Source organism: Gopherus evgoodei, chromosome 5 (assembly GCF_007399415.2).
Source record: "Gopherus evgoodei ecotype Sinaloan lineage chromosome 5, rGopEvg1_v1.p, whole genome shotgun sequence".
Lineage (NCBI taxonomy): Eukaryota > Metazoa > Chordata > Testudines > Testudinidae > Gopherus > Gopherus evgoodei.
Window position 1 is genome coordinate 75,783,647 of NC_044326.1, and position 21,189 is coordinate 75,804,835.

The 21,189-nt window shown below is 40.2% G+C and overlaps 1 protein-coding gene across 1 annotated transcript in view; it reads right to left on the minus strand.

Moving 5' to 3' along the window:
• Positions 1-2,048: 2,048 nt before the first annotated feature.
• CPE (carboxypeptidase E) overlaps positions 2,049-21,189 on the minus strand; it is an 86,435-nt gene continuing 67,294 nt past the window's right edge. The window contains exons 5-9 of the mRNA XM_030564550.1: positions 20,640-20,822; positions 10,691-10,830; positions 9,025-9,124; positions 6,630-6,748; positions 2,049-4,832 (exon numbers count right to left, since the gene is read on the minus strand). Coding sequence (XP_030420410.1) covers positions 4,734-4,832; positions 6,630-6,748; positions 9,025-9,124; positions 10,691-10,830; positions 20,640-20,822 — 641 coding nt within the window. The 3' untranslated portion in view covers positions 2,049-4,733. The remainder of the gene's footprint in view (positions 4,833-6,629; positions 6,749-9,024; positions 9,125-10,690; positions 10,831-20,639; positions 20,823-21,189) is intronic.

A 21,189-nucleotide genomic window follows, 5' to 3' on the forward strand; every position in this document is an offset into this window, starting at 1 on the left:
CAGTATTTCACCTATTGTCTTAGTGAGCTCCCCCTGGGACGGTGTACCACCACAGTGCCCCCAATGTGGGCTCAGCCCTTAGGAGCACATAATAAAGACCTTGCCTATTCTGACTTAATTTCCTCATCTGTAAATGCACATCATACATGCCTAAGAGAGAGATTGTAATGATTAATGAGCCAATGTTTGTGAAGCACTAATTATTAATAGGAGGCCACCATCAAGACAATGGGAGAGGTGGTAATCCAAAGACACTCCTTCCTTTGCTATAAAGTTTGACAGTTAAATTGTTGCAGGGGAGGAGAAGACATGCATTTATTTTGCTTACCCTATAAAAGTCTAGTAGGTGGCAGGTGTCCAGTTCCCTGATGAACCAGACATGGAAATGGGTTTGGAGAAAGATGTCCCCTAAAGAACCTGGGGAACAGGTTTGGGGGTCCAAATATCTAGTACAGCAAGGAGATAATCCCTCCTGCCCTATACACTCAGCCCTCTTATGAGGGAGCATAGTAGGCTTCCAGCAATGGGCTGGGACCAGCTGTGGTGTGGTAGGGGACTAACAGCAAACTTCACCAGGTGGAAATGATTAAGGAAGGAATCTGTACTATGAATTTTTGCTAATTAGTTCCCAGATGAGTGAAGTTAATAAGCTGCAGCCTAATTAAACCACACAAACCTTCCATTTTGTCTTTCTTCCTACGTCTGGGACAACCAGGTAGATGTCTGACTAGGAGCCTGAAACAAAGCCCAATTAAGGGGGTTTCTATTGATTTCTCTCAGCTTTAGATCAAGCCCTAAATGTACAGAGAAGATGTTGACTGCACTGATTCTAGGGCTCCAATCTGCTTGTAGCATTTTGTTGCTAAATATTTAGCAGAAAGATCTAGCTCAGGGTTTCTCAAACTGGGGGTTGTGACCCCTCCAGGGGTCATGAGGTTATTACATGGGGGGTTGTAAGCTGTCAGCCTCTACCCCAAAACCCCACTTCACCTCCAGCATTTATAATAGTGTTAAATATAAAAAGAAGTGTTTTAATTTATAAAGGGGGTCACACTCAGAGGCTTGACGTGTGAAAGGGGTCTGCAATATAAAACTTTGAGAACCACTGATCTAGCTCATATCACAATGCTGAACTGTTTCCAATAACCTTCCCAGATGCTGACTGCCCCAACTGTCCCCTACACAGTTCCTAAAACTGCCAGCTTCTCTCCTGGATGACTTCTTCCATGCAATCGTGTCTTCAGTATAACAATCTGTGGTACCTTGAGATAATAAAAAATGTAATATAAAGGCCATAACGATACTATACAGAGTGCATTATTCAGTCTTGCATTTAATTCAGTGTAGATCTAGATCTGTAATAAAAGGTGCTTATGTGTTGGTTGTGAAAATTAATGTTGAAATATAATATCTAGGACTCAGAGGAGCAAAGTGAAGGAGACAGGCTGAGCAGAAATCAGTGTCTGAAGGCCACCCAATACAGTTATACTACAAGCCCCTTAAACACTATTGCAAAGATTTTGGCAATACTGCTGTACTCTTGCAATCTTGTGGTGTCTGTCTTAGAGCCTTTGCTCCTGGAGGCATAGGATTATGCGAGAGCCTTCGTTTTTCATTTTTTTTTTTTAAAAAGTAAGTTTCTGGCCCACATGGTTGTGTAGAAAAAGCTTAGAAACAAGAACCAAGTGCATCCTAGAGGTTCAGAAACCAAAAGTTTTGTTTTTCTTAAATCTCATGATTTTTAAAATTCATGATTTTTGAATGCTGGGGTTGGCAATACTGAAGTAGTGAGCATATTAATAGCTGGACATTTGTCACCTGCATTATTGTTAACCATGGTATCTGCCATTCTAAATATAGAGATTCCAAGAAATACTGCAGTAAGATCAACACCTGAAACATGGCACACATTCTGGGCCCTTTTAGCATTCAGGAAATGAAAAGGGGGTGGAAGTTGGCCATAGAATGTACTCATACATTTTAAACAGACCAGTCTATTTATTGTACAAGAGTACAGTATGTGCCTTTTTCAACCAAAGAACTCTGCATCACGTAACACACTTTTAATCTTCCATTGCAACATATACAATCCTACAGGACAGATCAGTTCAGCTAGAGAAGCTACATAAACTATTTATTGACACTCGTGATTATACTGTTCTTAAGCATTTTTACATACAGTAAGAACAGTGGCAGTGGTTCTGGTGCTGTAATATTTAATTACTTCAGCCTGTTTCAGTACAACTAATAGCAAGCAGACATCTGAAGTAAAACAATGATAGCTTAAGGGACATTACATTTCATTTACAAATGCATAAAACAATAGACCAGATTGGCATGCATGGAATACAAGCAAGGCTTAGAAATACATTATGAGGTTCAGTTTGATGTAATGTCTGGACTATACCACAGAATTCCCTATGCAGAAAAATTGGCTACATGATAGGAGTTGCACCATATAACAGCACCTTCTGGCCTAACATTATGCTGTTTTATGTTTTATTTTGTACAAATGTACACTTGCCTTATTACAAGAATTTACAGGGTGAAAGCAATTTTGTAGCCATTGCCAAATGCCAGCACTCCTTTGTTTTAATTCATACCACTTTTTTTTATTTTGCCCATTTTATCAGAACCCAGATCAGTAGTTCCATACATATAATCATACAGACAAGTGGGTTTGTATTTAATGTCTCTACATTTTAAGCTACTATGTAGTAAGTGTTCATGTCTGTGTGTCTCCTCGACTTTTTACACATACTGGGGTGGAAGGTAAGGTTACATTTTTTTTTTTTTTAACCAAAATGTCTGTGCATTGATGTCTCTTTTTGGTGTTTGTTACAAAGGTTCTTCAGCATGATTCTTACTAGAAGAGTTCCCTTGGGATTTGTAGTCCAGCATCTACTGCTTTACTGTAGCAATGATCTACATGTTACACAGTCATTTTTTGGTTCAACAGGACTCAGGTTATTCATTTTCATTAGTGTTCAGTATAGGAACATATGCAGTATCTTGGGCATTTTATTTTAAAAGTTAAAGAGCTATGTTTGTTTAAGAAATGCAGGAAGTGCAAGGACACAATTTGCTGTGAATGTCAAGCTAGAATCTTAACTTGATCTGCTTAAGGCCTCTTCCTGAACACATGAAGTAAATGGTAGTATTCACATTGACTTCAATGGAAGCAAGACTGGGCACTGATGATCTAATTTTCAATCCTGCAACCGCCATTGACTGAAAATGCAGGCTAATAAAACTACAGATTTATTTGAGAGAGGATGATACAATATTCTATTTCTTCTGTTCCATTACTCGTTGGGGAAAAAAGTCAAACACCTGATCCTAAATTAAATGACACACAGCAATACACTCTAAACTTTCAGTCAGATCCTAGCTGGTATAAAGTGGCATAGTTCCATTGATTTCAATGTAACCATGTCAATTTACACCAGCTGAGGATCGGGTATTCTGTGTTTATACTTTTACATTTAGACACCTGAAAGTTTCATTTTTCATGGACTAAATAATGAAACAAACTGGTTCAGATACTTAAAAATAAACTGGAGGTCCAAAATTTTTTCCAGAACTGAAATGTATATTTTTTTCCTGTAAAATATTTTGGTAAAATTTTAGTATACATATATATATTTCACTTTTACCCACCTGTGTTTCTCCTAGATTTAGACAAGACCAGCAGCAGAACAAACAAGAGTTTCAAACAACACTACTACTGCCTGGCTCAGACCATTGAGCACTAAAAGGAATGCCTGTCCTTAGTTGATTTCTAACCCATTTTGTAAATTGAAGAGGGTCAGATGGCTTCGGATGAGCACTGGAATTTTTGGCTACTCATCCAAACCACACTGAAACCTTTGTCAGTTCTTCCATAACTGGGTATCTAGTGGTTATATATCAGCTGAAACACTGAATGTTTTCCTCACGGGAACACCCCACAAGCACAAGAAGCATATTACCAAAATGCACATTTTGCAGTGTTTCTTCTTTTGCAATACAGAATTTTAATTTGGTTAGTGAGTGACCAAAAAGCCTCAAATCCAACCTTGGAGTATCAGTAACAGATTAAGGGATAAAGTTACATTATTCCCTGTTATTAATATTGGGTCTTCAGTAAAAATGCTTATACAAGTTCCTTCCACATTACTAAAATGAAGCTATACGTTTGTTTCTTATTTGTTTAAATAGCTTCCACCACCAAATTTTATACAACTTTATACTGGATTTTAATTCCTGTAAAACATTACTTACAACACCAAACTGTTATTGTACACCTTTTCAACTACATTCATTATAACTCAATACAGAACATCTTCTGCTCATATATATCGCCAGACATTTCTGGCAGTATCTGAAACTGACTAAGAATTATGGGTATTTTTAAATCCAGAGTTAACCTACAAATTCTGGACTTGCAAATTACACATAGAAGATTGTATTTCCACTTAGGCTGCTGAGACATTCACTCTTTTTTGTGTATCGTATATGTAGGAGAGTGAATTTTCTATAACAGTATGAAATAAAAATTAATAATTTGTATTTGTCTAGTTAGTAGCCTAGTCATTTTTTTAAGTAGTGCTGGTACTAATCAAAAGATTACTGAAAAAAATCAAACTTAAATATTGCGAACTGCACAAGATCTAAAATATAGGGTCTGTCCACAGCACATTATACTAAGTCAACACATAATAGATTAAAAGCTGCAAATTCAAAGACTTCATTTAGAAATTTAAAGTTTCTGACATCATCTTCCACCACTCCATCAACTCTTCTTTCTCTTCTTCTTTTCTTTCAGACAATGACTCCAGCTCAAAATCAACCTAGGTCAGAGAAACAATCCAAAAGGTGACTTTTTAAACACATGCTGCAGGGAATGTAGGGCAGGGAAGGGAAGTCCATGTTTGGATTAATTAACTGAAAGGAATTATAGGAGAACAAATATTTATTGGGGGAAGTGCCCTCATTTTAAGCTAGGTTTTTCAAAAGAGCCTAAAGGAGTTAGGTGCCCAACTTTTATTGAAATTCAATGACAGCTGGGCACCAAACTCCTTTAGCATGCAATGATATGAATTACCATTGTGGCTTTGCCTACCACTACAGGGAGAAAAACATCAAGATCAGAATTCAGGTAGTTGTCTGCTGCATGGCAGAGCAACACATATGCTACCTTATGCCACCACAGAGTTCCTTCTCATATACAACACATTATTTTAGGTATGTAATAGGGTGACTCGCCCACTGAGGGCTGGAGCTAGCCAAGGCTGATTACAAAAGCAGACACCTGGGATAGAGTAGGTGATTGCCCTAAAAAGAGCAGCAGGAGGAAGTAATGAAGTCTTGAAAGCTGTAGAGACCGCAGTGAGCATGACAGGCTTCTGTAGGGAAGACCATGAGAGTGCTATGGTGGCTCCTATTGGAGTGAGAGAATGGTTTGGGCCTAGAACCAGACCAGAAAGCTGAATTTTAGCCAGGTGAAGTCTGAGAGTACTGGGCCCAGCTCATACTAGACACCCTGACTGGGAGAAGGATGTGGGGCCTGGGAAGCCAGAGAAAGCTCCTGCCAAATACAGCCTAAAAGACTTTGAATTGGAGCTAGATGTGTGAAGAAGGACTGGGGTATCTCTACCTATAGGAGGCTGACTAGACTGAGGTTGAGGCTGGAGGGGAATGTTTTAATTACTTATCAACTGTGAATTACTAAGGGATCCTGAAAAGGGGGGGAGGGGCATTGGTAGCAAGAAACCATGGGCCATGAGAGGACACTCAGTAAATAGCAACCCTGCTACAATGTGCTGTAGTATGTCCTAATAAATGGTGTCATATTAGGTTGACTCATTGTTCACTGTCTACCAGAAATAATTTTAAAGAGAGGCTCTGATCTAAAATCTTCCCTGATGCATCTACATCATCTCTAACTACAGAGTTACATAGGTTTGTCCTACTTTAGTTTTTACGGGGAAAATTTACCTTTGTGCAGAGGGTCAAACCAACACTCATAAGTTACTTAAGTCCCACTGAAGGGCCAAATAAACCCAAAAGTAGGACTTAAGTGGTGTAAGTGTTCTAGTGCTGGCCCTCTGCACAGAGGTTAAGGAGATTTTCACCTTAACTGAATATTCAGTTGCCAAAAGAACATGAGAATGGCCATACTAGGTGAGACCAAAAGTCCATCCAGCCCAGTATCCTGTCTATTGACAATGGCCAATGCCAGGTGCCCCCGAGGGAGTGAACCTAACAGATAATCTAATAATAAACATCAAATCTAAACTAAAATGCCAATGTCCACCTGTGTGTGTGTGTGTAATTTTTACCCAGCTATGCGTTTCCTGCTTGGAGGCAAGACCAGTAGCAAAAGAAATGAGACACCTTCACACAACACTGCTCTTGCTTGGTGGAGGCCAACAAGCATTAGAAAGAAAGAGTATGCAGTCTGACTAGATATCCAACCCATTTTCTAAACTGACGAGGTTTGAGTATATAGAGAGTTATGAATGAAAATCAGCTAAGGTTTTGCTTTAGACTTAAGTTTTTTATGAACTATATGAATATACATATAACAATACTTCACTATTCTTTTTACATAAGGAAGACAAACCAACCAATGAGGAAGAACTTACCCCAATGGCAGGGCTAAAGGGAACAGCCACTTTTTTAGTTATTGCTAGATAGCCTGGTGCTGAGGCTGTAAGTTTGTAGTTTCCTGGTGTAAGCAATCTCCAGTAATCACCATCATTGGCTGAAAAGAAAGAAAAACATTGAATCTGAAGAAATGAAACGCATTATCCCAGGCTAAAAAAGATGGGCTGTAAATGCTATTACAATATAATCCCGGAAATACCAGCCTGGATTTTGATATCCAAGCAATTATGCAATGATGAGAGCCAATTTTTATTTATAAAAAGTAGTTTTCAACAAATATAAATCACTCTTCGCTACTGATAAAGCTCTTGTGGAAATAGGTAATCTGAGAACGGTCACTCTATACTAAGGAATCTCTTTAGGTATATAGTATCTTTTTAATGTATATAGTTTGCCACCCATCAACATGTGTGTGAGTTAAGGAAATAAATCCCCATTCATCAAGATTAGAATACTAGCAATTATATAACCAGGTGAGAGAAGCATCATTTTTATCAGGCTGACCAATAAGTGAAGGGAGGGACCAGAATATTCTATGTAATCTTTCCTTACAGTGAACCAATGAAGGAAAAAATAAAAAAAGCACAATCCCAAAGCTGCACCATAGGACTAACCATTTGCTCTATTACACCAGTTTTACACCAATGGGTGGATAATGAGGCCCACTGGGCATTGTTTATAGTGTAGTACTTCTTCAGAGTTTACAAAAGTCACTTTGACAAGAATTCTCCATCCCTTCATACTACATAGAGTTTAGAAGAACCTTTGGAAGGGAACTCAGCAATGCCACTTGAAATCACTGCCATTTTCCTAAATGCTTGCTGAGCAATTCTGCAACTACACCAGCACTTTTAAAAAAAAACTTTCATGCCTAGAAGGGAATATTATAGAATTGTTCATAAATAAAATGGACAGTGTCAGTATAATCAGAGTTGGTGAAAGTTCTATTGAGAAAGCTTCAGGAGGCATCAAACTAAAGTGCTCTCCAGATTTTTTCTTTAAAAAGACAGATTCTGTGAAAAAAAATGATCTATTATATTAGCTGGCACTGTAGCAAGACTGTATGTTAAAACATACACAAAGGAGCAGAATTAAGATTCACCATTCACTTTTGAGATTTCCTGACTTTTGACCACTTTATTTCTAAACCTTTTGATATTGCATTCTGACCTTTCAACTGGAGGGTATAATCCTCTCTCTTTCCCCCACGCCGGCTTCTTTCCTTCTCTTAATCCCTATGCAGCTCACTTCTGGTTGGTGGCACTACTGCCCACTTTGCCTGTAACATGTGGGCATATCACAAAGCGAAATGCTACTCGGACTGGGTGGTAATCCCATGAAATACAATTCAGTGGAATAGTGGGATTCAGTGCCAGGGAAATGACTGTAGCATACAATAATCCACAAAATATGGGAAATTTATTTAATTAGCACCTTGCACCAAAAAAAAATGCTATTTAAAATGACAAACAATGAAAGTATAGGTAACACTTCACACATTGTCAACGTGAAACTACCTCTGAATCAATCTCGAGGGTAAGATTCAGCAAAGATGAAAAGGTACAACACTACTAAACAGCATGTTTAGAACAGGAAATGAAGAAGTACACCATCTCACTGAAGCAGCAAGGAGCTTATCTAGGCAGAAAGCAATTACCCAAACTGGAATTTGGCAAGGAGATTAGGGGTTAACACTCCTAATCCTGCAGAAAGTGCAATGGGATCTTTAATGATCACAAGGGATTTGGAGCAGAGTTTTAGGTTTCATCCTTAACATAGCACTTCCAAAAGTACATTGCTCAAGAACATAGTCTGGACATACACCAAGTCATTATGGAACTGTCACTGGTGTGTTTGTAGTTCAAATTGATGTATCTAAACTAGTTTTAATCTTGCTAGCTCATATCCCATAGCAGTGAAGCCACACCAGCTGGCTTAGAGATGTCAGCCTGAGCTACAATTACATCCCGTGATTACAGTCTAGACATATTCTCAGAGAGAAAGGTGTCACCTACTGAGTCAGCAATAATACTTCATTTAGCATGTGGGATTAGGACTAAAAGTATTGGCTCACTGGATTAGACCAACAATTTTAGTCCAAACCAGTCTCCAACTGCAGCCACTATCATCACCTTCAAAGAACAGTGCAAGAAATTCTGCAGATGGCAGATATGAAATATCCTGCCCACCAGGAAAACTTCTTCCTAACCCCAGGATATCTCCCATCTAAGTACCGATGCAGCCTGAGCACACTTAGCTATACTAATCTCTGATTAGATCGGAGATGCTGTGTCTCCAGGTTGCATGCTACAGAGGCATAGCAATATATTCTAGCACTCCTCCTTAGTTAATCACCTAAGGTGTGACACCCACCTGATGTAATGTCATGGTTTATTCCCTCCACAGAAATGGTAGCATTGGCAATCGGGTTTCCCTGAAGATCTCTAACAAATCCTTTCACTCCCCGATGTATCTGAAAAAAGCCAGAGATACATGGGAAATTACTTATGCTTTTTTTCCTAAAGGAAAAGGCAGCTGTTTTAGTCAGTAAAATATCTGAGACTGCATGTTATCCACCCCATAGCTACATGCTGAAAATAAGCAGCAAGGATAATTTCTGAACCTCACACTGGAATATTACAAAGTGATGAGCCAACGGAGTTCAGCTGTTGATATGACTAATTTGTTTTTTGCTGTGCAGCATTCATTACAAATGTGCAGAAAACCATGAATGGAAGTATGCATTCCCTTGAATCCTTTTGTTATTGAATATTCTCACACTCAATGAAAGGTGTTGGGAGACAGCCTGATAAACATCTTTCCCATAGGCTGTTAAGTTTTCTCAAATATAAGAATTTTTGGTCTGATCCTGCAAGGCATTAAGAACTTAAAATGAGTTGTGAGCAGCCTCAACTCCCAGTGAAACCAGCTCGTTTACATGAGGCAATCAGCCCTTGGAGGACTGAGCCCACAAGATCCAATCCCACTCCTATTGTAGTTAATGGTAAAACTCACATTAATGTCATTGGAGCATGAATCCTCGTTTGGAGACTGTACCCTGGGTCCTCTGGTGTGATGTGGCCATTTTTGTTGCAATACCATTGGACTGCGACTCTAAAACCAGCATCACCAGCCAGTATAGGGCATTTAGCAGGCAGAACTACTACCAGGTGCAACAGGTACAGATGGGGATAGGGTATGCAACTGAGGCTTCTCTACATTCTGTTGTTCTTCAGCTGTCGTTTAGGCACCATTAGCAGCTGCCATAATTTAGACAAGAACATCCTTTAGACAGCTCTAATTTATGACAAAGGATTAGCCTGGCACATAGCACAGGAGAGCAGAAAGGCCATGTACCCTCTACTGGGTAACACTACACTCTCCTCAGCCATAGCTGAGAATCTGGCCAGTAAGTATCATGAAGGAAAGTCCAGAAGATGAGTAAAATCCTCTACCAGGTGAGAGCAACTGAACTTTGGTGATCTAGCCAATAGTTCAATAGAAGCAGGCAATTTAAGGTGTCATGGTATCGACAGTTCTGAAAATTCCTTGTCAGGCCATATTTAAATTAAAATTAACTCATGTGCAAAGCTGAAGCTTTTTTTAAGACAGTTAACTGGGGGATCCTGTAGCAAAAGGGTGAAATTCTGTAGTGCAAATATATTGCCTCTTCATCCCACATAAAACTAACAGGCAAACTCCGTGATTTATTCATTGCAAATATTTGATCTGGCAAACTTTGGCATTTTTTTCATAAATAAATTATTCAAGAATAAATGTGTCCCATTCTTCAACAACTGTACTAACAAGCTAATTTTCTCATCATAATCACAGGCATATACCTGTTAACTATAGCATATCAACCAAAAATCAGATCTCGATCCCGATGGGTTTGAATTTTTAACAACCTATTAGTTCTGGGTTTACCCCATGGATGTGTGTGGAGTAATCATAATTACAACGTATAATCAGATTAACACAGTTGGCAGTTTCTGTTTAGTTGCATTACTCTACAGAAAACTCTATTTTGACCATTTACCTGCTCAATATAATTGACAAGTGAGTTCTTGTTGTCCTCCCAGTAGCTCTTCAGAGTTTCCTCTGATGGGAATTTTTCACAGCTGAGCTCCACTGTGATTTCAAAGCAGTTGCTGCTGAGGTAATTGAAATCCTGCATTCCTGCAATATCAGCAGAGAGGTATGTTGACACTGTTTGCATTGCTCTGAGGTAAGATGTACTGACAGTGTCCAGTGTGGAATGTGGAACTGTTGGCAAGGAGGGACTTATGAAATGCTATGGGGAATTAGGAGAAATCTGCATTAAACACAATGAGTCAGATTCTTCTCTCCCATTGGTGTAAATCTAAAGCAGTGGTTCTTAACCTGTGGCCCAATTAGCACATGGCTGTGGCCTATGTGACATCCTTGGGCCATATGAGTAGTATATATATTTTGTGTATGCAGCCCACGTAACAGAGAGCTGTATACATGGCACACAATGGTAAATAGGTTGAGAACCACTGATCTAGCATAATTCCACTGAAGTTACTGGAGTTTAAACCAGAATGAGAGAGAAGCAAATCAGACCCAATATACTGTTCTTGGGGGGGAGTTCACTAAAAATGCTCATTTCACAGAAAACACTGAATTTCTTGGCAATCATGACTGCATGTAATGATTGTACCAAATCTGGCCTGCATATTCCTATGGTACATTTGGCATGGAAAGCCTTTTTTTTCCTCCTTAGGAACTAAAAACAATTTCCAGGTGTGGTTCAATTATTTCCAGATGAAAAAAGAAACTGACCATTATGTGCACTGTAAGCCTCTGAATGACAGCTAATGACAAGGCAAATAAAACACCACATAAATACTTTGAAAAAGGTATTTATTAGGGCTGGTCACAATTTTGCTTTTCAGCAAAAAAAAATTGCTTTTCATCACAATTTTTAGGGTCTACTTTCCATGGAAAAATTTTTCAATGATTTTCTGCAAACAAACAACCCTCATCCCCAAAATGAAATGTGTTCATTTTCACTGAAATTTTCAGCTGGGGTGGGAGAATGGAGAAGGGAGGCCCATAATTTCCAATCAGCTAGAGCATTTATTTTTCTTGGTTTGTTTTCGTTTCTTTCAAACTCAGCACCAGAGTAAAAGAAATGGGAAATAGACTTGAAAATGATAAATGAAAAACATTGTTAATGCAACTTTAATTAGGAGAATTTAAAAATGGACAATAGTATTTTTGATTAGCTTTGCATTTATATGCTCATCTGCCTGACCTCAATGAGTCATTATATTCACTGAACCAGTTTCTGTGTCACCCACTCCACCTCCTCTGCACAACTTAGGCAGCACAAAGAGGCGTGGAAGCCAGTCATGTTTCCCCGGATGAGGATTCACCCATTGTGGGGGAGTTCCCAGAAAACACAGGATTTGTATAGCCAATTCCTATGCCACCTCCTTGTAGTTTTCAGTGTAGGGCAGGAAGAAGCCTGGCTGAAGTACAGTATACCTTGGCAATCCCCATATGGATTATTGTCAAAGGGCAATTACAGTAGTCCCCAGGCTGCTCTAAATTCCCGTGACTGGGATCTCAAAACTGGCCTCAGAATCAGGGAACTGCAGTCAGCTTCCTGATGCCATCCTGCCCCTTCATGGTGGGCACAGTAGAGAATCTGGTCCAATACATGCAATGAGCCTGAATTCATGTTACCTGTCAAGCTATAACTTTCAAATTTCATGACTTGTTTGTAACCTACTTCTATAGCCTCTAATAGCTAGGCAAAACCTTCATTTATTCTAAAGTCCAATTTATCTTCCCATGATTACACTAGAGACCATTTGGACACAACAGAAAATATCTGCTGTGCAATTTCTCAGTTTTTATTGTTTAAAAAATAGGCGGGGGAGGTTGGTTGTTTTTTTACCCGAAGCTCTCACCTGTGGCCCAGGTATTGCAAAGGTATCTGAGCAAATAGACTCGTATAATTCAAAACTCATACACGCATAGGACTTGCCATACTCTACCAGGCTGTGCTAATGGGTTACACAGACTAACTGTGTGTTGTGTGAAGGCCTTTTCTTTCATACAGTTTTGAATCTGCCACTTTTCAACTGAAGTGTCCTCCTTTCTTTGTACTGAGGTTGCACCTGAAGGCCCAAGTAAGATTTGAGCTGCTCATGTTATGTGCAGTACAGACAGAAAGAGACAATCCCTGCCCCAGAAAGCTTACGATCGAGAGAGAGAGAGAGAGAGCGGGAGAAAGTATTGTCATTACAGATGGGGAATTGACACAGAGAGACTAAATGACTTACAAGGAGAGGCTGAGGGAACTGGGGTTATTTAGTCTGCAGAAGAAAAGAACAAGGGGGGGATTTGATAGTCTTCAACCTCTTGAAGCGGGGTTCCATAGAGGATGGAGCTAGGCTGTAGTGGCAGATGACAGAACAAGAAGCAATGGTCTCAAGTTGCAGTGGGGAAGGTCTAGGCTGGACATTAGGAAACACTATTTCACTAGGAGCATTGTGAAGCACGGGAATGGGTTACCTAGGGAGGTGGTGGAATCTCCATCCTTAGAGGCCTGGCTTGACAAAGCCCTGACTAGGGTGATTTAGTTGGAATTGGTCCTGCTTTGAGCAAAGTGTTGGACTAGATGACCTCCTGAGGTCCCTTCCAACCCTGATATTCTATGACTTACCCAAGGTCACACAGGATATCTGTGGCATAGTCAGGAACTGAACCAAGGTCTCCTCAGTCCCAGTCAAGTGCCTTACCCAGGTACACATCTTTCTAATTACACTTTTAAATAAACTGCCTCTTTACCATTCCCTCCCATTGTCTCTTTCACCATAGCTGACTGATCATTCTATCCCCGTTCCATCCTACTCACCACAGAGAGAGAGAGAGATACCTAAAAATAAAAAAGTGAATAATAAAAGATCTTTGAGATGGTGCATACAGTAACTGAAATTCTGGAGAGGAAATGTCCTGTCCTATGCCCGCTGTCCTGTATCACTCCAGCCCCTAGTCATGACCTCTCACCCTCTTGGAAGAGAGGGAATATGAGGAGACTCTGTGCATAGGGGACAGACTTCACCTTTTACTATAATGCAGTAGTCATATTGTACATTAATGGGTCATTACTGGGAATGGCTTTTGATGCTTTGCAAACTTCAGACTATCACCTACAACTTTGATTCACGTCCCTCATTGCTGATTCAGAGTGGGGATTTTCTAGGGAACCAAGTGAGTTGAATGTTCCTTTAATCTTTTATTCCACTCCCTTGTAGTTAAGGGAGTTTCACAGGATTTACGTTGGAATAAATGAGTTTAGAATCTGGACAAAACAAATTTTCTTCCATTTTAAAATATAAATATTATGTTGGGGGCCAAATCCTCAGAGCTGGCTGAGCATCTGCAACTCCCACGAAGCTCTGTTACTAGTTAATATATGAACTAGTGTAATACTTTATTAATATGTATGGGTAGTATATGAAGACAAAGTACATCAGAGCATTTGTTCTTAGGACTGTACAAACTAAAGCTTTGGGGGTGATATGCAGAGAATGAGCATCCGACCTGCCTCATGGTAAAACCCAAAATAAAATGTCCTTGGCTTTGACTCAGCAATAGGCAACATGAAATGTGATTTATGTCAGCAATGAACTGACAAAGTGCCAGGCACGACTTACAGCATGCCTGAGAATAAAAAGACACTTAAACAATAGACTAATTACAGAGCAAGTTAAACTGCTTTGAGATGCTATTTTTAGGCTGATACAAGAATCTGATCAGACTCAGTTGATCAAGTGCCCTTGCAGGGCTACTTGGAGTACTGTATTGTACATATTACAGCATTAAACTGTAATGAGTGAATAACTGCCATAGGAGGCTTATGCTTGGGAATGATTTGCTATTATCTCTTGCTCCTGCCTATATTATACTGTACATAGATATTACACAGAGAAACTACTTTAAGAGAACATTATTAAGATGGCAGAGTCAAGCACTCAAAAATTTTGGAAATGCCAGAATTAAGGTTCCCTCTGTAAACTTAATTCAGCCCCCTGATATGTATATATTATGATAATCTCTAATTGCAAGATCACACATTTTTTTTTCCACAGGGCCATTCCTCATTCAATACACTGGAAATGAATCAGGATTTGCAATGAAGGAGATTTGTGTAAGGGACCCCAGACTCCTCCTAACTAGCCTGCTATTTTCATCCTTCATCTAATCTCAGTCTCCCCCATCGACTGGTTCCCAATCTTCATCCCTCATGTCCTTCCCTGGCTCCCAGTTCCAGTCTCTTTGCCCAGTCATTCCTACTCTTCCCCCTGGATCCTAGTCCCCTTCCCAATCTCCTTACCCAGGCAGCCCCATCTCTCCCTTGCTTCTAGTTCCCTGTCCTAATATTCCTGACCAGCAAGTCAGTCAGTCTTCCCCAACCCCAACTCCATATACATTTCCCTCTTCCTCCCTGCACACTCCACCAGTCTCCAGTTTTCACACTCCCTGGTGGATCCTCCCAATCTGTTTTGCCACCTCTGAAAATCTAGCTGTTGTCCCCTCCACATTCAAACCAGGCAGCTTCCTCTTCTATGCTTCCTAAACCCAGCAGTGGGGGCATTGTGAATGTATGACAGACATGTTCCCTACTCTAAGTTCAGGTGCCTGGACCCCACCCAGCTCACAGCAGCCCAGAGCTGCAATTGCAAAGTCCTGCACAGTCCTGGGCTCCAGCATGTCTAATGTGGATGGAATCATTTGGAACCTGCAGGAGGGCTGCCCTGGAGCTGCAGACCCTGGAATTGCCAGAGAGCTGGGCAGACAATCTGGCAGACAACTAGGCAGGTTTCCAGAGGAACTTAATCAACATTGAACCCTCTCTGCCAAATATTTCAATAAACTGGCAAATTCTGACCAAAGAAGTTTCACTGGAATTTTTCCAACCAGCTCAAGCTTCCATTGACTTAAGTGGGAGTTTTGTCAGAGCAAAGAATTGAGTTAAAACTAAAGTCTGCCTCATGCCCCTGAAGCCTACGGGTGGAACTATTTCCTTTCCCCACATAGTAAATGGGGTCAACAACTTCTACCACGTTGCATCCCATAATACTTTATGGAAATATGCTTTTGAATGTATATATGACATAACCGGAATATGTTTTATGCTACATATGCCACATAACATATCTCTGTAAAGGTTATGATATACTGAATCTATTAATCCTATTTGTATGCATGTATCATTTTTGTATTCAAAGTTATGAATATTGGCTGTGTACTGGTTTGATTTTAAGTTACCTTAGTAAGGCATGTGCAAGAAGTATGGGTAATAAGCAGGAAGAACTGGAAGTGCTAATAAATAAATACAACTATGACATTGTTGGCATTACTGAAACTTGGTGGGATAATACACATGACTGGAATGTTGGTGTGGATGGGTATAGTTTGCTCAGGAAGGATAGACGGGAAAAAGGGAGGAGGTGTTGCGTTATATATTAAAAATGTATGCACTTGGGCTGAGGTGGAGATGGACATAGGAGATGAAAGTGTTGAGAGTCTCTGGGTTAGGCTAAAAGGGGTAAAAAACACAGGTGATGTCGTGCTGGGAGTCTACTACAGGCCACCTAATCAGGTGGAAGAGGTGGATGAGGCTTTTTTCAAACAACTAACAAAATCATCCAAAGCCCAAGATTTGGTGGTGATGGGGGACTTCAACTATCCAGATATATGTTGGGAAAATAACACTGCGGGGCACAGACTCTCCAATAAGTTCCTGGACTGCAATGCAGACAACATTTTATTTCAGAAAGTTGAAAAAGCTACTAGGGGGGAAGCTGTTCTAGACTTGATTTTAACAAATAGGGAGGAACTTGTTGAGAATTTGAAAGTAGAAGGAAGCTTGGGTGAAAGTGATCATGAAATCATAGAGTTTGCAATTCTAAGGAAGAGTAGAAGGGAGTACAGCAGAATAGAGACAATGGATTTCAGGAAGGCGGATTTTGGCAAGCTCAGAGAGCTGATAGGTAAGGTCCCATGGGAATCAAGACTGAGGGGAAAACAACTGAGGAGAGTTAGCAGTTTTTCAAAGGGACGCTATTAAGGGCCCAAAAGCAAGCTATTCCGATGGTTAGGAAAGATAGAAAATGTGGCAAAAGACCACCTTGGCTTAACCACAAGATCTTGCGTGACCTACAAAATAAAAAGGCGTCATATAAAAAATGGAAACTAGGTCAGATTACAAAGGATGAATATAGGCAAATAACACAGGAATGCAGAGGCAAGATTAGAAAGGCAAAGGCACAAAATGAACTCAAACTAGCTATGGGAATAAAGGGAAACAAGAAGACTTATCAATACATTAGAAGCAAGAGGAAGAGCAAGGACAGGGTAGGCCCACTGCTCAGTGAGGAGGGGGAAACAGTAACGGGAGACTTGGAAATGGCAGAGATGCTTAATGACTTCTTTGTTTCAGTCTTCACTGAGAAGTCTGAAGGAATGTCTAATATAGTGAATGCTTACGGGGAGAGGGTAGGTTTAGAAGATAAAATAAAAAAAGAGCAAGTAAAAAATCACTTAGAAAAGTTAGATGCCTGCAAGTCACCAGGGCCTGATGAAATGCATCCTAGAATACTCAAGGAGTTAATAGAAGAGGTATCTGAGCCTCTAGCTATAATCTTTGGGAAATCATGGGAGACGGGAGGAGATTCCAGAAGACTGGAAGGGGGCAAATATAGTGCCCATCTATAAAAAGGGAAATAAAAACAACCCAGGAAACTACAGACCAGTTAGTTTAACTTCTGTGCCAGGGAAGATAATGGAGCAGGTAATTAAAGAAATCATCTGCAAACACTTGGAAGGTGGTAAGGTGATAGGGAATAGCCATTATGGATTTGTAAAGAACAAATCGTATCAAACTAATCTGATAGCGTTCTTTGATAGGATAATGAGCCGTGTGGATAAGGGAGAAGCAGTGGATGTGATATACCTAGACTTTAGTAAGGCATTTGATACGGTCTCGCATGATATTCTTATAGATAAACTAGGAAAGTACAATTTAGATGGGGCTACTATAAGGTGGGTGCATAACTGGCTGGATAACCGTACTCAGAGAGTAGTTGTTAATGGCTCCCAATCCTGCTGGAAAGGTATAACAAGTGGGGTTCCGCAGGGGTCTGTTTTGGGACCGATTCTGTTCAATATCTTCATCAACGATTTAGATATTGGCATAGAAAGTACGCTTATTAAGTTTGTGGACGATACCAAACTGGGAGGGATTGCAACTGCTTTGGAGGACAGGGTCAAAATTCAAAATGATCTGGACAAATTGGAGAAATGGTCTGAGGTAAACAGGATGAAGTTCAATAAAGATAAATGCAAAGTGCTCCACTTAGGAAGGAACAATCAGTTTCACACATACAGAATGGGAAGAGACTGTCTAGGAAGGAGCATGGCAGAAAGATCTAGGGGTCATAGTAGACCACAAGCTTAATATGAGTCAACAGTGTGATACTGTTGCAAAAAAAGCAAACGTGATTCTGGGATGCATTAACGTGTGTTGTAAACAAGACACGAGAAGTCATTCTTCCGCTTTACTCTGCGCTGGTCAGGCCTCAGCTGGAGTATTGTGTCCAGTTCTGGGCACCGCATTTCAAGAAAGATGTGGAGAAATTGGAGAGGGTCCAGAGAAGAGCAACAAGAATGATTAAAGGTCTTGAGAACATGACCTATGAAGAAAGGCTGAAGGAATTGGGTTTGTTTAGTTTGGAAAAGAGAAGACAGAGTGGGGACATGATAGCAGTTTTCAGGTATCTAAAAGGGTGTCATCAGGAGGAGGGAGAAAACTTGTTCACCTTAGCCTCCAATTATAGAACAAGAAGCAATGGGCTTAAACTGCAGCAAGGGAGATTTAGGTTGGACAATAGGAAAAAGTTTCTAACTGTCAGGGTAGTTAAACACTGGAATAGATTGCCTAGGGGAGTTGTGGAATCTCCATCTCTGGAGATATTTAAGAGTAGGTTAGGTAAATGTCTATTAGGGATGGTCTACACAATATTTGCTCCTGCCATGAGGGCAGGGGACTGGACTCGATGACCTCTCGAGGTCCCTTCCAGTCCTAGAGTCTATGAATCTATGTGGGAAGCTTCTTTAGAAAGCAATTTGCAAGTTAAGTGCCCAATCAAGAAACACTTAACGGACAATGGATCTTGGAAGGCTCCAATCCACAAAAGAAGTCTACTTGAGGACATTCAAGGTAGCATGTGAACCATGGCTGCTACTGGCAAGTTCTGAGTCATGCATGGATATGTGACTCCAAAACTCCATCTTGGAGCTGGACTTTGCATAGGAGAGAGGAGGGGGTCTCCACTCACAAGAGAAAATCTATTTAAGCTGTTGGAAGACCCCTCCATTTTGTCTTCAGCTGGCTCAGGAGATATCCTTTGGGGGTGGAGAGGCTACCTGAAAGAAACTGGAACAAAGGACAGTAACCACAGGGGTGTGAGTGATTGCTAGACCCAAACTAGAAGGAGGCTAGTCTGTAAAAGAGGCTTATTGGAACATCGGAGGGTGATATTTTATCTGTGTTCAGTTTCTTACTGTATTAGGCTTAGGCTTGCGTGTTTTGTTTTATTGTGCTTGGTAATTCACTTTTCTGTTATTACAAGAAGTAGGATTTAAGTGGTTCCAAATATTTAACACAATCACTTTTTACTTATTAATTAACCCAGAGTATGTATTAATACCGGGGGGAAGGGGCAAACGGCTGTGTATCTCTCTCCATCAGTGTTATAGAGGGCAAACAGTTTACGAGTTTACCCTGTATAAGCTTTATACAGGGTAAAATGGATATATTTGGGGTTTGGATCCCATTGGGAGTTGGGCATCTGAGTGTTAGAGACAGGAACATTTCTTAAACTGCTTTCAGTTAAGCCTGCAGCTTGTGAGATGTGGTTCAGACCTGGGTCTGTGTTTGTAGCCAGCAAGTGTGTCTGGCACAACCAGCCAGGGTGCTGGAGTCCCAAGCTGGCAGGGAAGGCAGGGGCAGAAGTAGTCTTGGCACATCAGTTGGCAGCCCCAAGGGGGTTTCTGTGATCCAGCCCATCACATCTGCCACCTCCACTGGACCCTGCAGAGAGCTCTGAATGAGTCTCAGGATCCACTGACAGGGAAGAGGCAAGAAATGAGAAAGGGATGCAGGAATCTAAGGCCCTGATTGGGCTCCCATTGAAACTGATGGCAAAACTTCCGTTGTCTACAGTGGCATAGAATGAGGCCCTAAACACCTCCTAGAAGGCACTCTGCACCTTTCAAGATTGTGCCCACAGTGAATAGCGGTCAGCAGTCTGCCATCCCTTACCCCAGGTATCTTTCTTTTTTTCTCTTAGATCGCCAGTAGTGATAAATTACTCCATACTCCCATAAGCAATAGTGTAACTGTGTTTAGTGGGCATTTTTCTACTGTGCATGTATAAAAATCAACATTTCAATGGTTTATACATCCATTATTTTTTAACATTTATTCTCTGAATTATCTGTTACAAACCTGGAGATAACAGTTTTCATACCTTTTTGTGAAAAAAGACAAATAAATTTTAATTGCTCTCTGACTGTAGAAAATGGCTTAATTGCAGTTGTCTGAAAACTGAATTGCTTAAACACTCTGCGTCTTCTGGGTATGTAGGGTGAAAGATAACATATTTGAACAAGCATCCTGGTCAGATTCCCTTTTCACTTTGTGTATGTTCTGAGCTGAGCACATAAGGAGTTCCATGCTTACCTCCCATTTGCTTCATGGGAGTTTTGCAGCTACAGTAGTTAAGAAAATATTCCCTAAGGATCCATCTGAGATTCAGCTTGTGTTACACCAGCAATTTTGTTCTATTAATTTGTCACTGAATATCTGATTTTTAAAGTAACCATAATTACTGACCATCCTCAAAAGCAACTGAATCTGTACTGTACCATGAAGTGGCACTGACCTCCAGGAACACTGTACCAAGCACCACCGTTGGTTGTTCCATCTACAAAACTACTGTCGTCATCATTCTTACGACATGGTGGTCTGTTTGGATCAGACATGGCTGGGTTAAAGGATGAATAGCCCCGAGCTAAGCTTTGAAAAATCGCATCATCAGGGCAGGAGCTGTATTCATGAGTGCTACCTAGAATAAAAAGTCAGACATGGATTAGCAGGTTAGTCATACAGACTAGGACTACTGGATTATGAACTCATTAGGGCACGGACTGTGTCTTTTACTTTTCTGTGAAGTACCCAGTGCACATATAGCAAAATAAAATATTTAATAATTCTATTACTTCAAATATTAATACTACCTGTATTGCTATTTAATATTCATATCAATATTATTGATGTACCTGCATTAATATTACTGTTAATTTTACAGTACTAAACACCCCCAACATGTGCTAGGCATTTTATAGACCAAAAGAAACAAAAAGAAGTCTTTCCCTAAAGAGTTTACAATCTAATATTAAATGATATGATGAGCGAGAGTAACAAACAATAGG